The following is a 27,781-nucleotide window of genomic DNA, read 5'->3' as shown; positions in this document are numbered from 1 at the left end:
AAAAATTGCAATATGATTAAAAAGTTTATTATTAGTACTTATACTACGGGGCTGTTGAATGCTCGAATCTGATTGGTTGACCAATGTTCTAAGGTGTGCAGTTATTTTCAGGGAAACGCACGGCTAAAGTAGTTCTAGCAGGTCTTTCTTGACCGCATTGCAGTTCCATATCACTTCGCCAAATGATTTCAGTTATCTCAATAGGTCCTACAACCGCAAAAGAACGAAAAACCCACAACGACACCGACCAAGCAAATAAATATAGTAAACAATAGGATGAAAACGACAAATTATTGTCGTGGTGTTTGCCACAAAATACGTTTTATTGTGTCCTGAAAGCTCTCTCTCTCTCAAAAGTAGCTACACATGTACTGTATCGTACAGAAACACACTCCCACAGAAACGTTTTGTCAGCGCTGCTCTGACGAATTAATCAGAGTAAAAATAGTTTAGCAACTTAAGATACATGACTCACCAGCGAGGTAATAACTGTGCGGTTCTTGAGATAAACTTATAGTTTCACTATTAGTAGAGACACTGCTGCCTTTAGAGACGCACAGATCAGGTAGGCTAATTCACACATGCTACTTATTCTCTCTCTCTCTCTCTCTCTCTATCTCTCAACCGCGTTAATAACTATCAACGGTATTATTCTGGTATCACGGCTCAAACCTTCGTTACAAGTGCTGAAATGACGTTTTGGAATTAGCAATGGAGGCGTGGGATGCGATGCGTAAGAAATTAGTCCCACACGCAAGAGTGTTTTAAGGACAAAAACCTGACAAATGTCTTAAAATACAACATCAGAACAGTGTCTTGAGGTGTGGTAACTGTAGTATAAGTGGAATAATTTACTCCGGCCGTTGAATTCTTAGAAAATAATGCACACCCGAGGTGGTAATGCGGGCACAACGCGAAGCGGAGGAGAGACCGCATTACCACCTCGGGTGTGCATTATTTTCTAAGAATTCATGGACCGGAGTCAATTATTCCCTACATAATGTCACACAGTTAGTTCCAACAAGCATATATATTCACATTGTAAAAAAATTTATTCCTGAAGACAATCACATGCAACAGGCGCTAAGTCAGACTTGTGACTCAGCAGAAGAGTGTGTGGGGAGCTTGAGGTTGTAGCTCAGGTTCCTGAACACCATCACACCAGAGGGAGGTGCAAAGGAACTTAGGGAGGTGTAATATGATTGTTTCTGAGAAATGCTACAGACAAGGTCAAATACCTAGCTTCAGTAGAGTTTGCTCCCCCTTACCCCACCCGCCTCATTCTCTCTGTTTCAGCCACAAGAACATCTGGCATCCCTCCCTCCATCTCTCACCTGTTTCTCAGGACCTTGAGCTCCTATAAATGGCACCTCTTGAAAGATGTTGATGCAGGCAGTTTGTTTGAGCAGCCTGCCCATTTCCTGGCCAGGAAAGACAGTTTGCTTAAGCTGCTTGATTTCTCAGAGGATTGATAAGTTTGCTGCTTGCAACAAAAGTATCATGCTGAACCCCCGTGAACCTTTACAGCCTTACTGGTGTGCCATGGGAATATTTTTTACAGATACAGCTCAACATATCACAAAGAGGATGTCAAACACATAATAATGTGTTTATCTTTTCTTTTAACTGCTCCTGACACAGTAGCTATGACCATTACATACATTATATATTAACTACATACGATTTATAACCTGGGAAACAGACATTTTCTGTTCCACATACAAATTATAGAACCATTCTTCCCTTTGTCAGTCCTGAAAACAACTCTCAAAAGCAGTTTGATTAATAGCTTTGTGTGAGTAAAATCTCAGTATTCATCTTTTAGTCTTGTAATGGTCTGATGCAATAAAATTTAGGACTAATTAAAAGTTGATCTGACAAGAGGCATAAAAATTATGGAGAAACACATGCTCTCCCCAACATAACCGAAATCTGGCATGTTTTCTCTTGGCCATATGTCTCATAAATGATACTACTAAAGAGAATGTAGAGGGTGGATTCTCTAGATATTGTACCGTACTGCTGTAAAGATTGTGCTGTGTGCTGTGCTTTCATTGTTTCCCTCTACATGTTTTCTATCAGCACTGTTCCAGAAATCAGTCATTGTTGGCCAGCCATTTTCAATTATTATTGTTCTCCCAGCGGCCTCCAGTGACTGAGCTTTGGGACATGCAGTAACTGTCCTGAGCCCTTGATTATCAGCCACACACACACCTGCATGTTTTACCCTTCATTTTGAGTGCATGGAATATGGGAGAGTTCCAGATGTTACCAAGTGAACTGTAAAAACAATTCCTCCCACAACATTCTGTTAACGCACACAATTAAATACAACCATAGAAATGTAACGAATAGAATTCCACTATCCAGTTTTTTCTAGCAGGCATTACAACCAAGAATGCTGTGATGACAGACAAAACTCGGAAGAAAAACATTTTATATTTTAGAACACTTTAATTTTGTATCTCTGGAAAATAGTGATCTATGATATTGTATTATGTTGAATATCCAAGTTTTTTGTGTCTATTTGTGGACACATCAGTGTTGTGGAGCAAGTTATAGTTTTTATTTTGAAGTAAAAAGATAAAATTAGACCCTTGGGCTAAGATGACCCCCTCAGACATCTTCGCTTTCATTAAAATCACTAGGGTGAGTGAAATCATTCCATTTGATTTCACGATGTTTCTATTATGACATACTGTATCTTCTTATGGGCAATTAAATATGTAAATATTCATATGCCTGTACATAAGTCATAGAATAATTTTACCTTTCAGATAAATCTCTTTTACTTGGAATTTTAAATAAGAGCAGTTGATTTAGTATTTTACATTAATGGCACTATTTTTTTTTTTTTTTTTTATTTTAATGAAAAGCATATCAAAAGGTAGGGGCCATTTTACCTCTCTTAATATTTGACATTTTGTGCTATAACTAAATTAGCAAATGTTTCCATTTCTTTCCTGTAATAACACATTAGCTGATGCATCATCATCCTGCACATGCTAAACATATCTAAATATGTTACAGTATATAAGGAAAATCTACATTGTTCTTAAGGGGGCATCTGCCCATGTTACCCTATACATACACACAAAAATACATATAAAAAAGGCATATATGCAGACATTCAGAAATATATAGAAATCTTTATATAATAAATATAAGGTGTATTTAAAATTAATTGGAATACAATTTTTAATTAGAATGTCTAATGAATACTAACAGGGAAGTTTGATGCATTTATTGGTGTGCTTGTTGAAACGTGACAGTATCTGTAAAGAGAAGAAACCGGTTAGGGAATTTCACTACACATCTACATGAGTTAACAAAGCTCAAAACATTTGTGCTACATTTTATGGTGAGCTTCTCATTAAATCACACTACAAATCTCAGATAAATGGAGACATGTTCAAGAATAGGAGGCAAATAAACAGAACTAAGTTTCATTTAGCACACATTAAAAGCAAAATCAAAATGTTTAAGCATAGTGTAACCAAACCTTTTAATTTTTAGCCCACTGTGACTGATATAGACCAGGACTATGTATATCAGCCACAGAGAGCAGCTCCAGCCTGCAGAGACTGCTGATTCATACTTGTGCTTTTAAGGGCAGTGGAGCAATGCAGCAGAGATGAACACCACATGGGCCAGAGAACCCTTGGGAATAAACACCTCAGTGAACACTGATCATTCAAACACTTGAAACTATCAGTCTCCACCATTACGAGAAAACATTGTAATAAAGTGTTCCTCCACCTCAAACAGCAAATCTACTGTAATAGTCAACATTGAAGCATCAAGAAGAAAAAAAGAAAAAAAAAAGCCAATGTTATTATAGGAAAAGAACACCGTAGAAAACTTTTCATTTTCAAAGAATAGAGCATGAGAAAGAATGGGCTTTGAATACTTTATTATTTTCCCCTTCATACACATTTTCCTTATTCTCAATTCCATCCAAAGGAAAATTATAGTGAGGTAAAAGTGCTTAGAAACAAAATGGCATAATGAATTTACATCATTAAATCACCACGCCGACATCAGAGAGCCGACATAACTTCAAAATAAGTGCGACTTCCATTTTTCACTTTTTTTTAAACTCACAATTAGCATCCTCACAGACAAACAAGACAAATAATCACAAAAAAAAAAAAAAAAAAAAAGTAGTAAACAATGTGCTGAAATCCACAACTCTACTTGCAACGTTGCAAAAGGGCTTCAAAAGGCCTCAATCATCAAGACTTGCACTTTAGACAAGCACATCCAAATGCAATAAACCTCCCCTGCGCGCGCACACGCGCACACACGCACACACACACACAGAGCGGTTACAAAAGCTCCAACACCTTTGTCTAAAGAATAAAGGGTAACACTGGGGAATATGGAATTACAGCTGACAGAGGGGACAAAGAAAATAAAACAATATGAATTCAAAACACACAAAAGCATGTTTTCCCCATTTTCAACACTCCCTTTCCGTGAAACATACTTTACACAGACTTCAAACAGGAAATGAGCCAAGCCTCATCACACCAGGCCTTATCCAAGTGAAGCGCATTTGGATAAAAGATAAAAAGCATACTAAACAAAAGCCATATTTCTTTGATTTTTTTTTTTTTTTTTTTTTAAGATTCTAATACACATGAAAAAAAAAAAAAAAAAAAAAAAAAACAGATTAAGGCAAGATTAATTATGCTGGCCAACAACTACAGATCATACAAGTGCCCTTTATATAAAAAAAAAAAAAAAAAAAAAAGGGGAAACCAAAAGGAAGGAAAACCAGTTCTGAAACAGAAGTACTTGTTCCTGGTGCGCTGACATTTTCCTTAATATCTCAGTTGTAAGACAAAGCATTTCAAACAGTTAAACTTTTACTTTTCAGGACGTTTGCTGAACAGAAGTTGTTATCATCAAGACACACTGTAGCCCTTTATGTCCCTGAGACGAAAAAAAAAAAAAACCATCTTAAAGCTTGTGTTCACAGGGCTTTGGAGTATGACAAGGCCAGTAAAGTGCATTTATTGACAAGGGTATTTTAACAATATTGGCCTTAGAGATTTTGAAAACGCTGTGTAACGCACAGTACTTGCTTTGGTTAGGAGGATGATGTAGAAGAGACATGAAAATTATAATTGGAATAACTAGACAACTACACTCAGAGTGTGACATGAGTTGATAAGGTATGACTTGGACAAAAAAATAAAAATAATTCTTAGTTGTCTGTCATTCATCCTCCACCTTTATTTAATGAAACCAAATTGTTCTGAAACCAGAGAGGATTGAGCTACAAGGTCTTTACATGCATTTCACATACTGTCATAAGCTAAACCACAAAAAAAAAAAAAAAAAAAAAAAAAAAAAGGCACATATGTGCGGTGTTGCTGGTTCAAACATTGGTCCAAAGTCTGCATGTCCCAAAAATATACAAAGGTGTAGGGGGGCCCAAGAAAAAAAAAAAAAAAAAAACCCCCAAGAGTAAAATCCATTCCAGATCAATACGCTTTGGGGTGTGACCCACTGAAAGGGAGGCTATGTGACCCTTCTCATTACCCTAGAAGTCTGTGACAACAGATAAGAGAAGGAACGTGGCTCTCATGGTTATCTTGTGCATGTGCTTGTACAAGCTGAAGCAGCAGGAGCTGTGGCGCGTGAGCAGAGACGAAACCTGAGGGGCAGGGGGCAGCTGTCAGCCATTACGTAAGAGCAGCTAGCGGAGTACTAGACTTCTCTGAATGGACGACTGTCGAAAGAGGAACTACACGTGTGCATGATGGGGGGGGGGGGTCACAATTTAATACTGTCTAAATGTACAAAATAAACCTTGGAATTGATTTTATCCAACTGACAATTGCAAATGTTCCTTGAAGCCATTACATCAAATTCACTGACAAAAGGACTAAGACAGGAGACACTGAAGCCCAATAAAGATCAAGAGCAGCAACATCGATTAGATCCAAACCTGGAAAGGAATCCATACCAACAGGCTTTTACGTCCACGCATGGGTATATCCCACTGCTACAGCTGTGAACCCTCCCACACCTCAATTACCAGAAAAGGCCTTGTGACATACCAACGTTCACCTCTCATCTACAGTGACGCAAGTGAGAAGCACGGGAAAGACAGTCGCCCCACTAAAAAATTCCACCCCATACGGTGTCCATTCAAGGCACATCCCGAGAGGTGCAGGAAGGGATAATTTTAGAGCGCCGTGACACCATTTGGCTAGGCTGTTAGCTGGAGGTCTTGTTACATACAGCAGTGCTAAGTCTGCTAATGGCTGCAAAAAGCTCAGGAGGACTGATCATCCAACAGTTGATCCTTGTATGGACAACCATGACCTCTCGGTCCCATTTAAACATGTACGCAATGTTAATGAGAGATGAAGGAAGATTAAACCACTAGATCAAAGGTTCCTTATTAATCTAGTTCATTAAAATGACTTTTTACTGCTCTCTCTGCTCTATGGGATGAGAACAAATCATCTTTTTGTACACGCTGCAACCAATTTCAATTTCTCACCCTGGATGTAACTAGCAAGACTAAACAAGTTTACAAACTGCACAATTTCCCAAAAATGTACAGTTGAACACAAGTCATCTGTATGCATTCACACAGCAAACTGAAGCGCATTGCTATGAATACTTCAACATGATTCTGTTCACATTTCTATTCATGAGAACAAAAAAAAGAACTTTAGCTGCCCACTAGTGTACCAAAAAACAATCAAAATCTCCTGATAACTTGAGACCTAAAATACTTATTTCACCTGTGCTCACATTTTTCATATCTTTTTCTCTCCATTTTTTGTATTTTTTTTTTCCCTCTGAATTTCAAAGAACATTATTATTATTTTTATTTTTTTGGCCTTTATATTTTGTATCACAGGAAAAATATAACTTTGCCCCAATATGCATTTTCTTCACTTTTAGGGTTATAATTAAGGCACTGTGGGAATTGTTTCTCTTCAACATTGAAAAAAAAAAAAAAAAAAAACGAATCTCTCAGAGCAGGGACAGCAATGAGAGCAATAAACAAATCTGAAACTTTAGAATATTAAGGTGTAAAAAAAAAAAAAAAAAAAAAAAAAAAAAAAAAAAAAATGAATTCAATCACTAAAATATATCACTTTGAATCAGAAATGTCTTGGCACCTCTGCAGAGAAGGAATTAAAAGGAAAAAAAAAAACAAAAAGGAAAGAAAAGAAAGGAAACATTTGTCATTTTAAATATCCTTTATGCCTACAGAGGGAAGCATCCCTTATGGCCAAATATCTGGCTTTCCTAGCCAATTCATGGATCTTGTTGTTGAACAAGCATTTTGTGTCTTAGTTACAAGGCAACCAAGTTGGAATGGACTGGTTACAAGAGGCCACATAGTAGTTGTTAAAGTTCAGGTCTCTGACATACGGAGCCGGCTGGTAGTAGCAGGTAACGTTGGACGCATCAGGTATGGCATTCTGCTCGGCGAGCACCCGAAACGCCGTCAGCGAGATGAGGTTGAGTGTCTGCCGCCTCTCATGTCCCATGAGACACACGGTGCTCTCGTTCACGACCCGCCGCAGGATCATGAGGTAGTTGTACTTGTTCTTCTCCTCACCGACAAAGTGGCTTTGCAGATAAGCCTCCAGTTTGCGCTGTTGCTCACCAATGTCGGGAAAGTCAATGAAGAAACGGGAGCACATGTAGCGCTCCAGGGCCTTAAATTCGTCTTCGTCCGTGGGCCTGAAGTCCCTCACCAGGAGGTTGCAGTATTTGAGCAAACCACCTCCGCGGATCTCCTCCGGCCGCTTGGTGGCGATCAGCTTGTTCCTGAGGTGGTCCAGAGCCACGGCAAAGTCACCGTACACGCTCTCCCCGACCACAGTAGGGTGGAAGTGCCGAGACATGGCGTTTTCTGAAAGGCCATAGTACGATAGCACAGAATCCAAAATGATCTGGAAGGAGTCCACGCTGAACTCAAATTGTCTCCGGATCGAGTCCACAAACTTAAGTTCCACATTGCGGCCATTGTTATTGGACAGCGAGATGAGGGACCATCGGTCCTGCTCCGTGTAGACTTTGACCAGCTTCTGGACGTAGGCCTCTTTCAGAGTCATAGGAGTGATCTTCTCTTTGTTCACCCCCTCAGGCAGAAAGTCTAACAAAGTGCCTAGAACCACATCTTTGATGAGCTGGAACTCCTCTTCCCGAGGAAGGTCTACCCTGAAGATGACGTCCAGGTCTTTGTAGCTCCAGCCAATGTCCTTTACCAGCACGTGGCTGGCAGTGGAGCCATTCAGACGCACATCTTTGACTGTAATGCCCCTCAGCTCCAGACGGTTCCTCACCATCTGTACAATATCCTTTAGCCGGACCTCCAGGGTGGGGAAGTTGCCACGTCCGTGGACTGGCACGACCTCGGTCAGCACGTCGTTCAAGCGGCTCACTTGCTCCCAGGTAAGCACGCTTTGCGACTCACTTTCGCTGCTAGATGAGGCTGAGGCCATGTTTATGCGGTTTCCTAGGACAAAATATAAGTGCAAAAACAATTTCACTGATTTTCAAAATTTAGAGAATAAAAACTCTTCAATGATCTAGATAGTAAATATTTAGTTGAATAATGAGCTTGAACTAAAGTTAAACACCATGTATGTAAGGAACATTATATATACACTGTCTAACAGGTTCACCACTCTCATATAACAGAAAAGCTAACAATGATTCTCAGGCTTTCCAGAAAGCCAAACAAAAACAGAACAAGCATTTATAATGGGTCACACTCAGCTGTTCATCAACCAATTCATCATGATTCTAATAACAATAATAAAAAAACATCCAAACAGATCCCAAAAGAGCGTTAATAAATCATGCACACTAATGAATAACTTGACGAAATTCATACAATTCACAAAATATTATTCTGAAAGGGTTGAACCAAACAACAAAGAATGTGCACATTGTAATTTTAAAATCAATCAGATGAAGGGTTTCAAATATACAAATGGAATCAAATGAGAAAACAAAAATCTTTAGATTTTTTTTACCACAAGTTATACTGTGGCGTATTAAATGTTTTGATACCCAACAGTCTATAAAGATTTTTATTTTTAATTCCCATTGATGCCTTACAGAGATATTTTATTCTGTTTGGTAACCACAATTGCCTTAAGAACTAAACGTTTTAGTTTATATGTTTTTCCATTTTGTTTTATGTTGTAAATGCCCGTTTGAATCCTTTTGAATTGGTTCCAAATTATGAGGGAAATTACAATAAGACACACAGTTTTGATACATGGCTCTCAGCACGCGAACTTTCGACAATATAAACTTTATCACAAACACAGGCAATGTAAGCAAGTAAAAACATACGTACAATGGTCCAAATACAGTGCATATTCGAAACGAGCTCTTTTACTTACTCGGAGTGTGATGCGTAAATGAAAAATCGTTTGAAACAAGCGCACGTGAGATCGAAAGAGCCACAATCTGCGCGTTCAAACCAAACAAACCAAATAATATAGCTGCATTTAATCCGAAAGTTAAGTAAATCTCCCGATTGAATCCAAATCACACAGACCCAACGCGCTTATATGAAGTATAAATATGAAAAACGTCGCACCTACTGTTCTTAGGAAATCCACCTGAAGTGCTCAGCAACGTGGTCGGCACAAAGTAGTGGATGTCAAATAAGGTTTAGCGCCAGCACCTCCATCCATCTGTTCAGTCGTCAAACGCCAATGCTTCAGTTCTGAAGAGCACACACATGCGCGCTCTCTTATAACTGCCTACAAAACAACCTGATTCTCCGCACCTCCACTGCGGACTATTTTTCTGAAGCCATGCCATCATCACGTGGTTCAAACATACTAATATTTATTTTGTTTGGCAAATAAATTATCTAAATAAATAATAATCTGCATTGTACTTACCAATACTCCAGTGCCAAGCTCCGCAATACAAGGCATCTATGGGCTAAGGCTCTATGTGGAATTCAAAAACATACGGCGTTCTATTTGCTTGTATCAATGCGCCAGCCAAAGCCTGTGATTGGCTGAAGAGGTTTTTGTGTTGCCAGGCGACCGCAGGCACATGTAGCTGAGGCATGGGAAGCTAGTACACGTTTGATTATAACCTGAGGTTTATGGTTTGCTGAAATTATTCTTTTTTTTTTTTCACAGGTGCCTTAGATAAGCTGAGCTATCAGGAATATTTAAAGCTCAGCTACTTATTTTTGTCAGAGTGAAAATTATAAAATAATTTGCCAATGTCTCATAATGATCACACACGTTAAAATTAAATTAGGCTACACGTTATATTAAAGAAAACTGGAAAATGAGGAAGAGACATGTTTTTGAAACATCTAGCTGACCTTTTTCTCTAAAGTTTCAGATTATTCAAGAATGTAGTCAGGTAGGCTATTACTAGAAATATTTGCACATAGTGATTATAAATAGCCTGCTAGTTAGCCTAGGGTTAACCTAACACTATCCATCACATAAACCTGCTGATATTAGTAGAGTCAGTATCAGCAGAGTACAAGCCAAACAATTTATGAGCCTTTAACATTTTGAGGACCACTTCAAAGGCATGTATTCACTATATACATTTTAAAAAACATTGGGCCTAGCAAAAATATGCCACCCACACACACACATGCTCTATTGTAGGTGGTGTCTTTTATAAATGTGAGAAAAACAGACACTAATTAATATTTGTCCTTGAAAAGCTGGATCTAAGAGAAAGTCATTACAGATAGACACTGAGTGGTCCGTACAGAATGAGACACTCTGTGGTGAGTGTCAGTGAAAATGTGGATGGTGAGTTTGAGGGAGTAAAAGCACAATTGGAGAAACCCTACAGTGCAACATCAGCACATACAGCATATCGCTGATACTTCTGAGTAAATCAACAGACCTAGTGCAGCCTCCAGTGGAAACATGAGGGAGGGATATTCCTATCTGTTTGTTCCCTTCTAAATCTTTTTTTTTTTTTTTTTAGCAACGATAAGGGTATAAATGACATGAGAAAGCGAAACCATGAGAAAGGAAATGACTGCTAAATCGTATGTGAGGAAACTCCAGTTTTGTGCGCTGGGTCTGAATCACAATCAGTTTTGTGAATGATTGAGAACAAGAAAAAGAGAGAATGAGAGAGGAACGGAGAGCATTAGAAACTGGATCTGAGGGACTGTCCTAACAGTTTTGTGTTAATCTAACATGACGTCAATGGTGAGCACTTGCACATAATTATACAAGATAAGATAAAAAAACACACACACACAAGATGCTATTCCCTGCACCAATGACATTTATGATGGAAACGTCATTCCCAAGCTGATTCATACACACACAGCAATGAAAATTAAAGATTGTTATAGGGAACCATTGAACCAGTCAATTAAATGTTGGCAGCAATGAAAACAATGCAAAGTTTTATCTTGGCTTAGCTTTTGCCTCATACATTCTTAAAAATAAAGGTTCTTCACTGGCATCTGTGGTTCCATGGAATTTTTCCATTCCACAAAAGTTCTTTATAGTTGAAAAATGTTCTTTAGATGTTTTAGATGGTCTTCACACTGAGGAAAAAATTCAATGGTTCTTCTAAGAACTGTTCTTTGGGTTTCTTCTACGGTATTGCTGTAAAAAAAACCCTTTTGAAACCATTATTTTTAAGAGTGTATGAAGGGTGTTCAAATCAACAATTATGCTTCTGAAAAGGTTGATGCATTTGAATTAAAATGAAGCATGAACAATGTGCTACGTAAGAGAACTAAACTATGTCAAAGCATCTGGGTTATTACTGCCCAAACTGGTTAGTGAACCTTTTCTTAGTTTGATTATTTTTAACAACTTTTTGACAACTGAAAAAAAGGACATGAGTCATAACCACAAGATAGAGAGAGATTCTAGATGACTTAGATCACAGGAAGCTCCATCACAAAAGTTTGTCACTGCACTCACACATGGAGCTCAGAAATAAACAATGACTGTAACTCCTAAAACTAATAAAAAGTTTAATGCATTAAATCAATCTGAGATCTGAACATGATCTGTCATTCCTTTTTGGATTTGCTGAAGTACGAGAACACATACACAACCATCAAACCAATATTTATTTCAGCATCATCAAACAAATGGCACCAAATGTCACAGTTAAAACCTTTGAGAAACATTTAACAATACGTGGGGTCTTATGAGGCTAAGCGAGCATTTTCCTTCCCAGATGGATTTATAGAATAAATAAACTTCACAGAGAGCGCTGAATCGAGTAGAAATTAAGCAGTGTTTTGTTCAAAGGTGAATGCCATTTAGTTTGTGAGGAGGGGCAATGCCACCTGCTGCATCTGGGCCCAGCGCCAAGTGGAAATGACTCACTGTCCACGCTACGGATGGTTAACCGGCGGCCATTAACACATTAAACACACTGAAGGAGGCCGGCACACGCACATACAGGCCATTAACACATTAAACACTCCACTACGTATGCGGACGTCCACGCAATTGTTTTTTTCCTCTTTCTATCATCAGCCCAGTGACTCATAGTGACATTCATAATCCTCTCCTTCCCGTGACATCAGCAACCCTCTGGGATCTATTGATTAAAAATCAGAGCTCCTGAAATACAAAAACACAATGCAGAGGGTCTCATGTGTCCTCAGGAGAGGGGTTAATAATGGAGGGACTGGAGCACTGGTTCTCAACTGCTGGACAAATTCGTCTGTCAGCTGGTAGAAGCTAGTTACAGGGAAAATTTGAAAATTCTGTCATCATGTACTCACCCTTGGTGACATTCTTCTGTGGAACATGAGAGAAGATATCTCGAAGAACGGTGTTAACCGAACATTTTTGATGACTATCTCAGTAATATTTCTCAAAATATGTTTTTTTGTTTTCCCCAGAAGAAAGGAAGTGCAGGTTTGGAGCAACATGAGGGTGACAAAATGATGACAGAATAAGCATTTTTTGGGGGACCTTTAAATCAAGCAGATGGGTCAATGACATGGCACTCAGTATTAATTTATTCAAAATGCAATTCATAAATGATAAGAAATATGAATTTCTTGTAAAAGAAACTCTTGTTAAGTTAAGTAGTGGCAGAATCTTTATCATTATTTCTTAGGGAGAAAAAAATAACTCTACAAGCATGGACTCTACAAGACCCCTGAAGGTGTCCCGTGGTATCTGGCAACAATAGCAGCAGATCTTTCAAGTCCTGTAGGTTGCGAGGTGGAGCCACTGTGGATCGAACTTGTTGGTCCAGCACATCCCACAGATGCTCAAATGGATTGAGGTATGTGGAATTTGGAGGCCAGGGCAACACCTTAATTTCTTCATCATGTTCCTCAAACCATCCCTGAACAATGTGTGCATTATCCTGCTGAAAGAGGCCACTTCCACGAACGAACAGCATTGTCATGAAGGGATGGACCTGGTCTGCAACAATGTTTAGGTAGGTGGCACGTGTCAAATTTACATCCACCTGAATGGCCGGACCTGGGGTTTCCCAGCAGAGCCATGCTCAGAGCATCACACTCCCTCCACCAGCTTGTCCTCATCCCACAGTGCATCCTGGTGCCATCACTTCCTCGGGTAAACAGCGCACACGTACACAGCCATCCACGTGATGTCATCGTGACTCATCAGACCAGGCAACCTTCTTCCACTGCTCCAAGGTCCAGTTCAGACACTTGTGTGGCCATTAAAGGCACTTTCGAGGGTGGACAGGGGTCATCATAGGCTCTGATTGGTCTGCGGCTATGCAGCAGAGTGTTGTGACACATTCTTTCCATAACCATCATTAAAATTTTACCAGATAGCCTTCATTGCTTTCGTGCTTTGGGCGCCCAACATCCTGTTGCCAGTTTGTGGTTTGTCCTGTTGGTAAATTCTCACCACTGCTGACCGGAAGCAACCCACAAGTCTTGCTATAACAATTTGGAACTTGTCAAAGTCACTCAGATCTTTATTCCTGCCCATTTCTTTTGCATCCAACACATTGATTACAAGAAAGCATTGAAAGCAAGTCACTCAAGCAGGGAGAAACAAGCGTATGTACACTTCTGATCACTTCTGATGATGTACTGTAAATAAAATGCAATTTTAATGATCTCTGTTATACTATTTCCCTTAAAAAGGATAACTATGCTTTTTCAGCAAGGGGAATTTAAACTTAAATGGATAGTTCACCCAAAAATGCAAATTGTGTCATCATTTATTCCCCCTCAAGTTGTTCCAAACCTGTATAAATTCTGCTTTACACAAAGGAAGATATTTGGAAGAATTTTTGTAGGAAGTAGGAAAGTATAATACTATGGTAATCAAAGGGGACGAGATCTGCTTGATTACAAACATTCTTCCAAATATCTTCCTTTGTGTTCAGCAGAACAAAAAAATGTATACAGGTTTGGAACAACTTGAGGGGGGAGTAAATGATGACAGAATTTTCATTTTTTTTATCCCTTTAATAGTACTGCATATTAAATTACTGGTGGTCCACATGCTCTTCTGAAAGTCAGATCTCAAATTGCTCCAGTGGTACTGTAGCTCTCAGCACACCCTCTCTGTGTGTAATCAGTTTGCTATCATTAATAGAAGTTGCCAACTGACCTACCTGGTTCACAGTGACCTTGGTGCTTTTTTTGCAACATGCCACTTTCTCCAGCTTATCACTCACTGTTTACCACAGAGCAGCACTCTGTGGCCTTTAAGATGACCCTAAATTACACTGATTTACTTTGAAACAATATTCACTAAGAAATTGTTAGTAAATTTCACAAATAATTACAAAGAAACGGCACTTACTCCAATAATCTTTATTTACGACTTTGAAAAATTATTTTTTTTACAATGTAAGTTTTTTTGGATGGTAAAGACCACTCTGTACATAAAATTCAGCATTTGTTTTTGCTTCGGCTGAATCACAAGATGCCCCATTCATACAAACTCAAAATTTTAAATTTAATTAGAAAAAAGTAAAAAAACAAGCATTTTCACCAGTGGTCTTAGAGTTTTGGACCCCACTGTATGTGTGGAAATCAGTCATCGTTCAGCATCTGTTCAGCAGATGATACCGAGGGGTCACATGGTGTCACTAAGATTGTTGAAAGAGGGCAAATGACACCCAGCTCATGACCTCTGCCTCCTGCTTTTGCCACCCATCCATCCTGTCCTGTCACGCTGCGGTCAGACCAGACAGCTCAATGACAGAGGACAGCTGAAAAAAAAAGAAAATAAATTTTTGCCCTCAAATCTGCTGCTTCTGCTAAACAGAGAGAGCAACAACAACATCCACCTCATGTGTGAAATACCGTTTGCAATGGGGATGACGTGTATACTGAGAGCAGGGGTAATGTGCCAGGACCAGTTCACCACGACCTATAATATCAATGTGTGCTGCCAAGAGCAAAGGAGCATGAAGGCCTTAAAACAAATAGACAGTGCCTTTATCAATAATTACTGAAATAATGGAAGTGTACATACTGTATCTACTTTCGATCTATATATAGAATGTGTTAGTAGAATATAAGAACAAAGGCAATTTACCGTATTTACAAATCCATAAAGTTCCCACAGCTTTAGATCACTGAATGATGTTTCTAGTAATTCATGATTAATATTTAAAAAAAATATTTTGGATCACAGGAGCAGATTCCCCATGTATAAAGCACATATATATTTCAGTATATATAATATATAATTAATAAAACAAGCTGTTAACAAGTACATTTACATTATTAAATGTAAAAAAAATCTATTGTTAGTTCATGGTACCTAATGCAACAACTAATATCACATAGAAACCGTAGTGTTACCATTCAAACACTTACATTACTGTTCAAATGTTTGGGGTCAATAAGATTTTTTTTTATTTTTTTTTTAATGTTTTTGAAAGAAGTCTCTTCTGCTTATCAAAGTGATGTCAAAGCTGAATTTTTAGCATCATTACTCCAGTCTTCTGTGTCACATGATCCTTCAGAAATCATTCTAATATGCTGATTTGCTGCTCAAGAAAAAATTATTATTAGCAATGTTAAAAACAGTTGCGCTGCTTAATGTTTTGTTAACTGATGCATTTTTGTCAGATTTCTTATGAATAGAACGCTCAAAAAAGCATTCATTTGAAATAGAAATCTTCTGTAACATAAATGTCACTTCTGATCAATTTAATGCATCCTCGCCGAATAAAAGAATTCATTTCTTTAAAAAAAAAAAAAAAAAGAAAAAAAAAAAAAAAAAAAAAAGACTGACCCCAAACTTTTGATCGACAGTGTTTATATTTTAATGTACAAATGTCTCAGCTTGGACAAAATTCATCCTACGGTTTGAATGTGGCTCAATGGAGGATTCAGCTTTCAGTCCTATGTGAGCATAAATATGAAAATTATATTTACTACAGAAACATCCATGGCTTTTCTCTGTCATTAAAGAAGTTTAGTGATTTTTAGGTCTGGAAATTTTGATATTGAAATTCGCTGACATATCCAGATCTTCTATGACTGTGGGAAACCTACATTCAAATGAAGACGTCTGATCCACCTGAACTATGACCTCCACTGTAAGTGTTGAAAGCCTTTTATATGAGTCAGTAAGAAAAGACTTGACAATAAAAGCTTTTGTTTTATTCAGTTCACTTTTTGTAACATCTTTATTGAATTTGTGTGGTATTTTAAACATATTTACAATTATTGTTTTGTTTTTTTTCTTCAGTAAAAATACAAATACAGAACACAGCATTTTCAAAACCCACCCAGCAACACCAGGGAAGAGTGCTGGCCTGGGCTTCACTCACCATTAGTCAAAGTCATGTCACTGGGAGAAAAGAAAATGACACATACAGGAGTAGCAAGACACCACTGCTGCCATCTAGAGGGGAGGAGAGGACGCGTCTCCTTCAGGCTGGGATGAGTGGTTTAGAAACTGAAGAACTGAAATGACAGGATACAAAGAGAAAGACCCTTCAGTGGGGCCTGTCGATGACCCCCAGCATCCTATTAATGGTGCTCAAGTCTTTTTGAAAAACTGATTCCCAAACAGATTCTTCATGACCTAAGATGGGAAAATAATTAACTTCCCCTTCTCCGATCAACTACATGAAATATTCTGTGGATGTGCCATTTTACACAATAGAAGATTACAACATACAAACAAACAACCAAACATGAGTCAGAGAGCATAAGGCTGAGCACGTCTTCCAAACAGACTGAATTAATATTCATTAAAGGTCAAATAAAACAAACAAAAAAAAAATTAAATAAATAAAAAAAACTTCAATACAATTGGCTGCAGGTCATGTTTGATCAAACTCAAGTGAATCATCTGATATCAGGAATCTGTTTCTGTCTGCCACCACCGGATCTCAGAAAATATGTCCAGGGACGTCCAGAGTGTTTACAGCCCAGGACCGAAACATTCAGGGAATAAGTCATGTTAAAACTCGCATGAAATATTCAGAGATATGCATTTGACTTAAAGAAAACACATCCAGAAACTGGAATGACAAGAAAAAATAAGTCTTTGACCTCAGTTTAGGAGTATTCCCAAGTCTAAACCATCCTACATCATGGGCTTTGTTGTTATGCAACTATTCAAAATCTTTGCACTGGTTTTTGTGTTTTATTTACTCTGGGTTTCTTGTACAGGGCACACACAGTGTATTTTCTGAACTCTAAACCCCATATATATATATATATATATATATATATATATATAAATCTTGATCTCATTGGCTACAATTAGTGGTAAAACTCGGCTGTTGAAAAAAATCTGGTCTGGTCTAACAGAGTAGCACCATCGACAAATGAAAACAAATGGTAATGGCCATGAGCATTTAACATCTAACTTCTCTCCACAAGCCACAGCTACTGCTGCTTCAAGTGTTACTGATTCAATGTATGGCAAAACCAAACACCAGCCCATCCATGTTTACGAAAGCAGAATGAATGACATTGAGCATTCAGAAAGGATGAAAAGAAACATAGGAATGGAGAGACACGGAAAAGCGCAGGTTTCTGGAATGACAGTGGTGACTTTCACAGGCAGCAGCTGTTCGATAGCAGCACGTGTCTGTTTTTACCCGCTAACCTTAACAGAGACATCGGAGAGACAGTTTGAAGAGAAATCCTGGAGAAAAGAACATCCCTGGGTGCCTGTGGCCTAAATTCAGCCTCAGCTGGAGAAAGATTTCACAGGAGGTCAAATCCAACATCTGCTGTCTCCAGGAGCCCAGCTCAGAAAGCGAAAGGCTCTGAAGGCGGTCTGGTCCGGGAACCATTTATCCACCATTTTGATGTGATTTAGTACTGAGCTGAAGACACGAAACGCCGCCAAATTGGAAAAAAAAGAAAGAAAGAAAGAAAGAATGAACTTGTTAAAATCCTTCCCTGGTGAGAAATGCACATCCATTTCAGGAGGTGTTTTTGTCCGCAAATGCATGTGTATGGACGTGTCAGACCAGCGGCCACAAGAGAGACGCACATGATCAATCCGGCAGTCTGTCCTTCAGAGAATATATGAGAGAGACATAGATAAAGAGAGTTCGGTCTGTTCCGGTCCCCTCCGTTCACTGAAGTCCCATGATTCACAGTCCAGGAGGAGACACTGGTTGGTGGGTACAGTTCTCTCCTCTCCTTTGCACTAGCAGCTGCTGTCTTTCACAAGGAGGGAGGTGTATAGAAAAGGGGCGAGCGAGGGGGAGAGCGCCCCCCCGGTGAGTCCACTCTACCGCTGGGTCTCGCTGCCAGGCAGGGTGATGTTGCCCAGGTGCAGGACGGGCAGAGGGTGGGCCTCCGTGTTGAACACCCAGTTCTCAAGAGGCAGCAGCTCATCGCTGGAGAAAAGCAGATATAGATACCTACAAAAACACACACGCAATGATCATAAAATTAACCTAATACTGGTTCCAAACTAGGTCAAAGATCTGATGTATCCCATTCAAAACACATTTGTGAGAAACTGCAGTGTCTCACTGGCACCAGCAGGCTGCAGTAATGACTGGCTGTCTTTAAACTCCAGTTTACTCTGCAAATCCCACTTTTAGCTGATAGTCACAGTGCTATCCATATATTGCATTTTTATGTTGACCATTATAGTAGTAACTGACCATTATTACATTGTTTAACGTACAAAAATAATGTGTGTACTCGCATAATGAACTGAAACAATTCATGTTACTATTCATGCATTCAGCTTCAGGTAATTGAAATGACTTTTACTTGAGTGTTTCAGCCAGGAAGAAGCTTTGCTGGACGTCATCATAAGTGGGGTTAGAGGAGTAGACGTCTTTAACACCAGAGAAACCTCCGCTTACTCGACAGTATTTATCTATAGCCTGCAGAAAAGATGGGGAAAGTTGTATTCAGAAAAAAATAAACACACATGCAGGTTTGTTTTGCTATCAAAGTGAGGACATTCCATAGGTGTTATGGTTTTTATACTGTACAAACTGTACATTCTATCCCTCTACACTACCCATCACAGAAAGCTGTCTTCATTTTTACATTTTTAATAAAAGATTGTTTAGTATGTTTTTAAAGCTATTTTAAATATGAGGACTCATGAAAAGTCCTCATATTTCATGTTTACGTCGTAATACCAGTGTAATACCCATGTCATTATACAAATTTGTGTCCTCATAAAATCACAAAAACGCACACACACACACACGTTTGTTTTTGTGAATTGTGGGGACATTCCATAGGCGTAATGGTTTTTATACTGTACAAACCGTATTTTCTATCCCCCTACACTAACCCTACCCCTAAACCTACCCATCACAGGAAACTGCACATTTTTACTTTCTCAAAAAAACTCTTTCTGTATGATTTATAAGCCTTTTGAAAAATGGGGACATGGGGTAATGTCCTCATAAGTCACCCTCTCCTTGTAATACCTATGTCATACCCATGTCCTGATGTCACAAACACACACACACACACACACACACACACACACACACACACACACACACACACACACACACACACACTTATACACTACTGTCCAAAAGAACGAATAATTTTGAATAATGAACTTTCTATTCATCATTCATCTATTAAAAATGTATCAAAGTTTCCATAAAAATATTAACATCAAATAACATTGATAATAATGGGAAATGTTTTACGAGCACCAGACAAGCATATTAGAATGATTTATTTCTGAAGGATCATAATGATGCTGAAATTTCAGCTTTGCCATCTCAAGAATAAATTACATTTTAAGAAATATTAAAAAAGAAAACAGTTCCAATATTACAGTTTTTACTGTCTTTTTGATCAAATAAATGCAGCCAAAAAAGACTTTGAAAAAAGAAAAAAACCCTAACCAACCCCAAACTTTTGAACAGTATTGTATATATAATTTTTATATTCAACCCCATGACAATTTAATTGTTTCCTATTTTTTTCTTGCATATTTGTGAAAAATAGTGAAGGTCTATTTGATGAAACATGTTTTTGTTCTTAATATATTCATTTTGGTGGCTTAACGTGAGAAATATTTTCACATACAGTATGTGACGTTCTGGAGAAAACAAGGAAATGTAGGCCTCTTAGATGAACATTTCATGGTAAAGGTTGTTAAAAGACGCTCGAGTCATGACTGTATGTCTTTGATTTGAATCGTGCACATTTCTTACATTTTCTTTGAGTGTCAGACTACTGTTCCCAAATTCGATTAAACTATGTGATATCTTGCCGTTCCTAATAAAGTTACCAGGCAATTGGTGAGTAACTCAGGCTAGGCCAATTCCAGATGTACTTTTTCCTGTGCATTAGCTCAGAAAGACTGTCTAAACAGTATGTGCAATATCAAGTGAAACCTTGTCCTAATCACCACTTTATGACTGCAAATCAAATCAATGCATGACTGTGTACTCGCAGTAATGACAAGCCAGAAATAGAACATATAAGAAGCCTCTCTTTTTCTCCAAGAACCAATAATGCTCCATTAGCGCTGCTCCAAGCCTCTCCAGGCAGGAGTGATGCAAGCCATCTGTGCCAGGAAAACATGGCATGATGAGCTCACCTACCTGGAGCAGATCTGCCTGAAACAGCTGCTACACTGAGGACTCACCTCACACTGTTAAAACGCAACAGCAGCTGGCCTGATCCAGCCTCACATTAAAGGGTTTGTTCACCCAAAAATGAAATTTCTGTCATTAATTACTCACCCTCATGTTGTTCCAAACCCGCAAGACCTTTGTTCATCTTCGGAACACAAATTAAGACATTTTTGATGAAATCTGAGAGGTATCCGACTCCTCCTCAGACAGCAATTTAATAACCACTTTCAAGGCCCAGAAAGGTAGTAAAGACATCGTTAAAATAGACCATGTGACTACAGTGGTTCAACCTTAATGTTATGAAGCGATAAGAATACTTTTTGTGCGCAAAAACAAAACAAAAATAATGACTTAATTTAACAAATGTCATACCCACGCTGTTTATACCGCAGCGCTTCCGTGTTCTAAATCAGAACGCCGGCTCATTATTGGCCGACTCCTGTGTCAGCATCACACACATACGTCGTGGTGCTCAAGTGAACAGCGTCAGCCAATACTGAGCGAATACTGATGAATTTGTTGAATAAAGTCGTTATTTTTGTTTTGTTTTTGCACACAAAAAGTATTCTCGTTGCTTCATAACATTAAGGTGTTATGAATGAAATGTGCGCAAAAATGCGATGTTCTTACTACTTTTCTGGACCTTGAATGTGGTAATTTTGTTGCTTCAAAATATCTTAATTTGTGTTTCAAAGATGAACGAAGGTCTTACGGGTGTGGAACGACATGAGGGTGAGTAATTAATGACAGAAATTTCATTTTTGGGTGAACTAACCCTTTAACCCATTCAACAGAGATTAACTCAAGACTTCTAGCTCAGCTCCATTTCCTCTATTTTCCCTTTAGATTACCTTTGCATCATATAACAACTTCGAAAACATTAATTCAATAATAGTTTTAAATATAATCATTAGCAAACCTTGCAATGCTGTGATGCTTAATTTAAACTGTAGCATTTAAAACAACTGAAGTTGCAGGGTCATATTTTTATTTATTTATAGAAAATAGTACAGAACTTTAATATCAGTAATTAAATAATAAATATTAATAAATATCAGTTATTGGCCATAAAAGGAAAACAACTGTCAGCTAATTCTGCCTAAATTTAAATATCATTCCTAGACAGAATTACATCATTTCCCCCATAAAACAACATCTCTGCAAACACTACAGCAGTTCAAATAACCAAACTGTCATCAAGCCAACAAAATAAAACCGAAGCCATTTGTTTAACTTCTAACTGAGATATGGTGAGAACTGGGAAAAATTCTAACCGATCGTGGAGATGAGAGTTGATGCCAAATAGATCAACACAACACCATTTATCTATACAAAGAACAGTGCCAGGAACACAAGGAGAAGAGATGGCGAGACCCTGGAAAGAAAGAGGTGCACAGAAAGAGCTGGAGACAGAAAATGATAAAATTAGAAGAGAAAAAGAGCCAACAGCAACGAAGGAACTATGGTGACAGGGAACAAGTGAGCTTTATTCTGCTCTCTTTTTCCATTGACAGAAATGAGGATAGTGAAAATGAGGGAGAGAAGGAGAGAAAGAGCCCAGGCACCCAGTGGCTCATCAAAAGAAGCCCAAATACAGAGAAACAGTACTGTAACGGCAGAACAATGACACCCAATCAGAGAGAAAACAATGACGCTCCATTCTCAAGAGCACTTTGAAACCGTTCTAAAAACACAAACACACTCCCCAAAAAACACAGCCCAGGTCTTGCCGGAATTATAATGACATCAAAAGAAAGGGAGGCATAAATCTAAAAAATACTGATGGAGAGGTACAGGACTAATACAAGCAGGAAAAAGATGCCACAGATAGAGCGACTGGGACCACAGATGGATATCAAAGCGATGAGATATGGGTTTAGATACTGAAGAACATCCTGTGCCAGACACACAGTCTGACCTTATTCTGTCTCTGATATCTGGCTGAACTCTGATGGCTGGAGATACCAGCCCGATGAGAAGCGAGTTGAGCTTTAGTTTGTGCTGGTGAAATCTGCACAGGCATTATTAAAAAAGTTTTGCTCTCTTACTGGGATACACTGATTTTAAAATTCTAACTGACACAATAAGTTGATAATTATTGTCATGTTTTAGATGATAACCAATGCGGAATATGCTAAAAAGCTGTTGGGACGTTTTTTTAAATTTGAATAAAATGAAAACAAAGACTTTCAAATCACATGAGCCAATATTTTATTCACAATAGAACATAGATAACATAAATGTTTAAACGGAGAAATTTTACACTTTTATCCACTAAATGAGCTCATTTCAAATTTGATGCCTGCTACAGGTCTCAAAATAGTTGGGATGGGGGCATGTTTACCATGGTGTAACATCTCCTCTTCTTTTCAAAACAGTTTGCAGACGTCTGGGCATCAAGGTTATAAGTTTCTGGAGTTTTGGTGTTGGAATTTGGTCCCATTCTTGCCTGATATAGGTTTCCAGCTGCTTGAAGAGTTTGTGGATGTCTTTCCTTTAATGATGTGCCAAATGTTCTCTATAGATAAAAGATCTGGACTGCAGGCAGGCCAATTCAGCACCTGGACTCTTCTACAACGAAGGCTTGCTGTTGTAATAGCTGCAGTATGTGGTTTTGCATTGTCCTGCTGAAATACACAAGGCCTTCCCTGAAATAGACGTCGTCTGGAGGGGAGCGTATGTTGCTCTAAAACCTTTATATACCTTTCAGCATTCATAGTGCCTTCCAAAACATGCAAGCTGCCCATACCGTATGCACTTATGCACCCCCATACCATCAGAGATGCTGGCTTTTGAACTGAACGCTGATAACACGCTGGAAGTTCTCCCTCCCCTTCAGCCCAGAGGGCACGACGTCCGTGATTTCCAACAAGAATGTCAAATTTGGACTTTTCCACTTTGAAACAGTCCATTTTCAATGAGCCTTAGCCCACAGGACACGATGGTGCTTCTAGACCATGTTTACATATGGCTTCCTTTTTGCATGATAGAGCTTTAGTTGGCATCTGCAGATGGCACGGCGGATTGTGTTTACCGACAGTGGTTTCTGGAAGTATTCCTGGGCCCATTTAGTAATGTCATTGACACAATCATGCTGATGAGTGATGCAGTGTCGTCTGAGGGCCCAAAGACCACGGGCATCCAATAAAGGTCTTCGGCCTTGTCCCTTACGCACAGAGATTTCTCCAGTTTCTCTGAATCTTTTGGTGATGTTATGCACTGTAGATGATGAGATTTGCAAGGCCTTTGCAATTTGACGTTGAGGAACATTGTTTTTAAAGTACTCCACAATCTTCTTACGCACTCTTTCGCAGATTGGAGAGCTTCTGCCCATCTTTACTTCTGAGAGCCTCTGCCTCTCTAAGACATCCCTTTTATAGCTAATCATGTTACATACCTGATATCAATTAACTAAATTAGTTGCTAGATGTTCTCTCAGCTGAATTTTTTCAAAATGTCTTGCTTTTTCAGCCATTTGTTGCCCCCGTGCCAACTTTTTTGAGACCTGTAGCAGGCATCAAATTTGAAATGAGCTCATTTAGTGGATAAAAGTATAAAATTTCTCAGTTTAAACATTTGTTATGTTATCTATGTTCTATTGTGAATAAAATATTGGCTCAAGTGATTTGAAAGTCTTTTAGTTTTCATTTTATACAAATTTAAAAAACGTCCCAACATTTCCGGAATTCGGGTTGTATAGTAAAAGTATATACATATTCAACATTCATAATTCCACAATTGTTTAATTAAGATTAATGAAAAAGACAGCCTATAGGTATATTAAGACCTACTGTATCACACGGATCTAATATAATGTTGCACATCAGATGTTTTTCCCCAACAGTTAACCAAATGTTCACTTAAGACATAACAGATAATGTTTGCGTGAATACTCGCCAAGACAGATTTTTTTAAACACTGTGATTCTGTGTATGTGTGTATATTGGGATTGCGCGCTGTCTGAGGCATCTTTGTGCACACGCTTCAGATCTGTCAGTCAGCCTGAGTAAGACTTTTGAGTTTTTTAGAGTTTTGTTTACATCAGCATGAGTTTGAAAATCACATTTCATTGATTCAGACTCATGCCATCAAGTATTCGCTATAAATACTAACAAACTTGGAGTGCTGCACTTTACAACGATACCAAACTTGTGCTAGGAAAGCGCCAGTCTTCCAGAAGCGAGCAGAGAAAAATGGCATTTTTCATGGAAAGATACTCCTTTCAGAAAATGTACAAATAAAGATACTTTTAGATGTTTAATTACTATTTGGAGCATTGGGATCGCTAGACGAGGGCTTAATGAACTCATTTTTGTGAAAACCTCAATTGATCTAAACCACCAAAATTGATATTTTTCACTTGTTTTGCCTGTAGCTCGAAATTAGCCTGTGCGCATTCTGACTCATTTTGCCAGAACGGGTCACATATATGTGCGTACAGCATATGAATTAGGAAATCTGTATCAATACACAGCACAATTAGTCCTGATAGCAATACATTTAAAAACGAATAACTAGTATCGGTCAATTACCAATACAGTCCTGATGTATTGTGCATCAGTAGTGTTTGTTACTGTCATGAGTGTTACTGTCATATAGATGAATGCATCAGGAAAGGTAGAGGGAGGAGCTGACCTGCGCTGCTTCCCAGCCCCACTGCCTGTATTTGGGGTCGTGGGTAAATCTCCACATGTACCAGTATGTCTCGATGACCTCAGGCCTCAGGATGTAGTACTTCTCGTTCTGTCTCACAGCCACGGCCTCCAGCCCACTGTCGAACTTAAAGGCCTCTGGACCGAGCTTCAGTACTGCAAAAAATAACAGGTTATGTATTCAGCACTATTAGTTGAACCTTCTGCCCTCATTGCGCTATAAATGTGAAAACTATCTGTCAGAGCTTGTGGCTGAGCTGCAATCCATCAAAGTCTCTCAGTCAAGTTGTGTGAAATAGGAACAACACACTCTCAAAATAACCTGTAGTGTTACCATGGCAACACACCATGCTACAAATTATATTTGAAGTCCAAAGATCTAATGCGTTTTTTTATATTCTTCTTACTACCCCCTCTTATTCACTAACCAGTGCGATCGTAGCTTTCGTGGCAGGTGTGAGCAATCTCTGCTCCGAGCTGCAGATAGTGTCCAGCTTTATCATCTGGCGACCCATCAGCCCCCAGGGCAAACATGCCCCCAGCAAAGCAAGTCAGATGACCCATCTTACGCTCCAAGTGGCCATTTTTCCACTCCCCAATAAAAGTAAGACCGCCGTTGGACTTACGAATAAGGTGGCGCTCGATAGCCTGCAGAAAGAGAGAGAAAGAGAGAATTAAGACACCGGTGCAGCACGAAACAAGTTGTCATGGCAACCAGCAGCCCTCACCTCGATGGCATCGTCGTAGGTCTTGCGTGCCTCTGTGTCGGTTTTGTCTGACATTAGCCAGGCCTTCAATAGGTATTCATAGAAACTATCACCCAATCCACCTACAGATGTGTGATCTGCAGAGCAAGAGAGAGAAAGGAGGATAAACCGAGGAGAGGTGAGACTTCAGCTTTTCACAAGATTTACTTTTACCAGACTGTTCAAAAGTTTGAGGTTTTTAGTAAGAAATTAATTTTATTCAGCAAGGACACATTAAACTGATTAAAAGTGACAGAAATATCTCGCACTAATAATGTAAAAACCATTATCATTTCAAATAAATGCTTTTCTTTTGAAATTTCTAGTCAAAGAATGCTGAAAAAAAAACATCACAGTTTCCACAAAAATATTAAGCAGCACAACTGTTCAACAATAATGATAATAATAATAATTATAATAATAATAATAATAATAATAATAATAATTGTTTCTTTAGCACCGAATCAGCATATTAGAATGATTTCTGAAGGATCATGTGACACTGAAGTCTGGAGTAATGATGCTAAAAATTCAGATTTTCTGTCACAGGAATACATTACATTTAAAAAAATGTATTTATTTTATAATATATAGAAAACAGTTGCTTTAAATTGTAATAATATTTCACAATATTATAGTTTTTACTGCATTATTGATGAAATAAATGCTGCTTTGATATTCGGTAATACGATATATCACGATAATGGATATGCATGATATTGTTATCGTGGGAACTTCAAAATACCGTGCTTCAATTATTATTATGAATTATTAACATTTTTATAATACATTTTAAGAATACTTTACCCATCAACCGTATAAAACACCACTGTATGCTGCGTCAAAAGAACACGCGCACTCAGATGTAAACAAGTCCGACGTGCATGAGATGCACATGGCGGAACTAGTGAAGGAGACGCGCTGAATGAAAGTGCACGTTCACTCTCTGACAGCAGAGGGCGCTGATGGAACAGCAGAAATGCAGCGGTTACCCCGGAAACGCCATAAACAAATCAGCTGCTCTACTGAACCAGAGATTGTATATTATAGCGAGATAAGAGGGTCTGTATCTCTTACCATTGGAGAAAGCGTAACGGCTAACTTAATCACGTGCGGCACCTCTCAGCCTATCGTGTAATGGCCTCTGGTCTCCTTTCCCGCGTACCGCCACAGCCGGAGCGTTAGCATTAGCCATTATGTTTTTTTTGCTAAAGGTTGCAGGCTTGCCTTCCAGGGGCTTTGACTGAACAGTAATTAAAATGCTTCAAACAGCCATTTAGTTTTTTGTATTCGCAATGTTGTTCATCACAGCACCAAATACTTAATACTTAAAGACTTAATAGG

At 38.6% G+C, this 27,781-nt stretch overlaps 2 protein-coding genes and 1 long non-coding RNA gene across 5 annotated transcripts in view; 1 reads left to right on the top strand and 2 right to left on the bottom strand.

The window, feature by feature from the left end:
* Positions 1–3,896: 3,896 nt before the first annotated feature.
* Positions 3,897–10,036, bottom strand: tent5c (terminal nucleotidyltransferase 5C). 3 transcript variants are annotated; one of them, XM_051907029.1, is made up of 3 exons: positions 9,909–10,036; positions 9,599–9,727; positions 3,897–8,500 (listed from the first exon to the last, which is right to left on the bottom strand). In XM_051907029.1, exon 3 carries the CDS (start codon positions 8,484–8,486, stop codon positions 7,326–7,328), a length of 1,161 nt encoding a protein of 386 aa, XP_051762989.1. In that variant the 5' UTR covers positions 8,487–8,500; positions 9,599–9,727; positions 9,909–10,036; the 3' UTR covers positions 3,897–7,325. The 3 variants fall into 3 exon arrangements, with proteins under 3 accessions (XP_051762989.1, XP_051762988.1, XP_051762987.1); XM_051907028.1 differs by lacking the exon at positions 9,909–10,036 and having other exon boundaries at positions 9,603–9,834; XM_051907027.1 differs by lacking the exon at positions 9,909–10,036 and having other exon boundaries at positions 9,599–9,833.
* Positions 10,037–11,765: 1,729 nt separating this feature from the next.
* On the top strand, positions 11,766–17,230 carry LOC127519382 (uncharacterized). The gene is made up of 2 exons (XR_007931805.1): positions 11,766–13,428; positions 13,542–17,230. It is a non-coding gene; the product is annotated as an uncharacterized LOC127519382 (long non-coding RNA).
* man1a2 (mannosidase, alpha, class 1A, member 2) overlaps positions 16,576–27,781 on the bottom strand; it is a 96,993-nt gene continuing 85,787 nt past the window's right edge. Inside the window, exons 10-14 of the mRNA XM_051907024.1 lie at positions 26,420–26,535; positions 26,120–26,339; positions 25,675–25,847; positions 19,190–19,305; positions 16,576–18,828 (exon numbers count right to left, since the gene is read on the bottom strand). Of these exons, the coding sequence (XP_051762984.1) occupies positions 18,696–18,828; positions 19,190–19,305; positions 25,675–25,847; positions 26,120–26,339; positions 26,420–26,535 (758 nt within the window). The 3' untranslated portion in view covers positions 16,576–18,695. The remainder of the gene's footprint in view (positions 18,829–19,189; positions 19,306–25,674; positions 25,848–26,119; positions 26,340–26,419; positions 26,536–27,781) is intronic.

Source organism: Ctenopharyngodon idella, chromosome 9, assembly GCF_019924925.1.
Source record: "Ctenopharyngodon idella isolate HZGC_01 chromosome 9, HZGC01, whole genome shotgun sequence".
Classification (NCBI taxonomy): domain Eukaryota; kingdom Metazoa; phylum Chordata; class Actinopteri; order Cypriniformes; family Xenocyprididae; genus Ctenopharyngodon; species Ctenopharyngodon idella.
This window is presented reverse-complemented; position numbering and strand designations above follow the sequence as displayed.

What these genes read in the sequence shown, in the direction of transcription:
- tent5c (XM_051907029.1), bottom strand. Translation starts at nt 8,486, where the DNA reads ATGGCCTCAGCCTCATCTAGCAGCGAAAGTGAGTCGCAAAGCGTGCTT.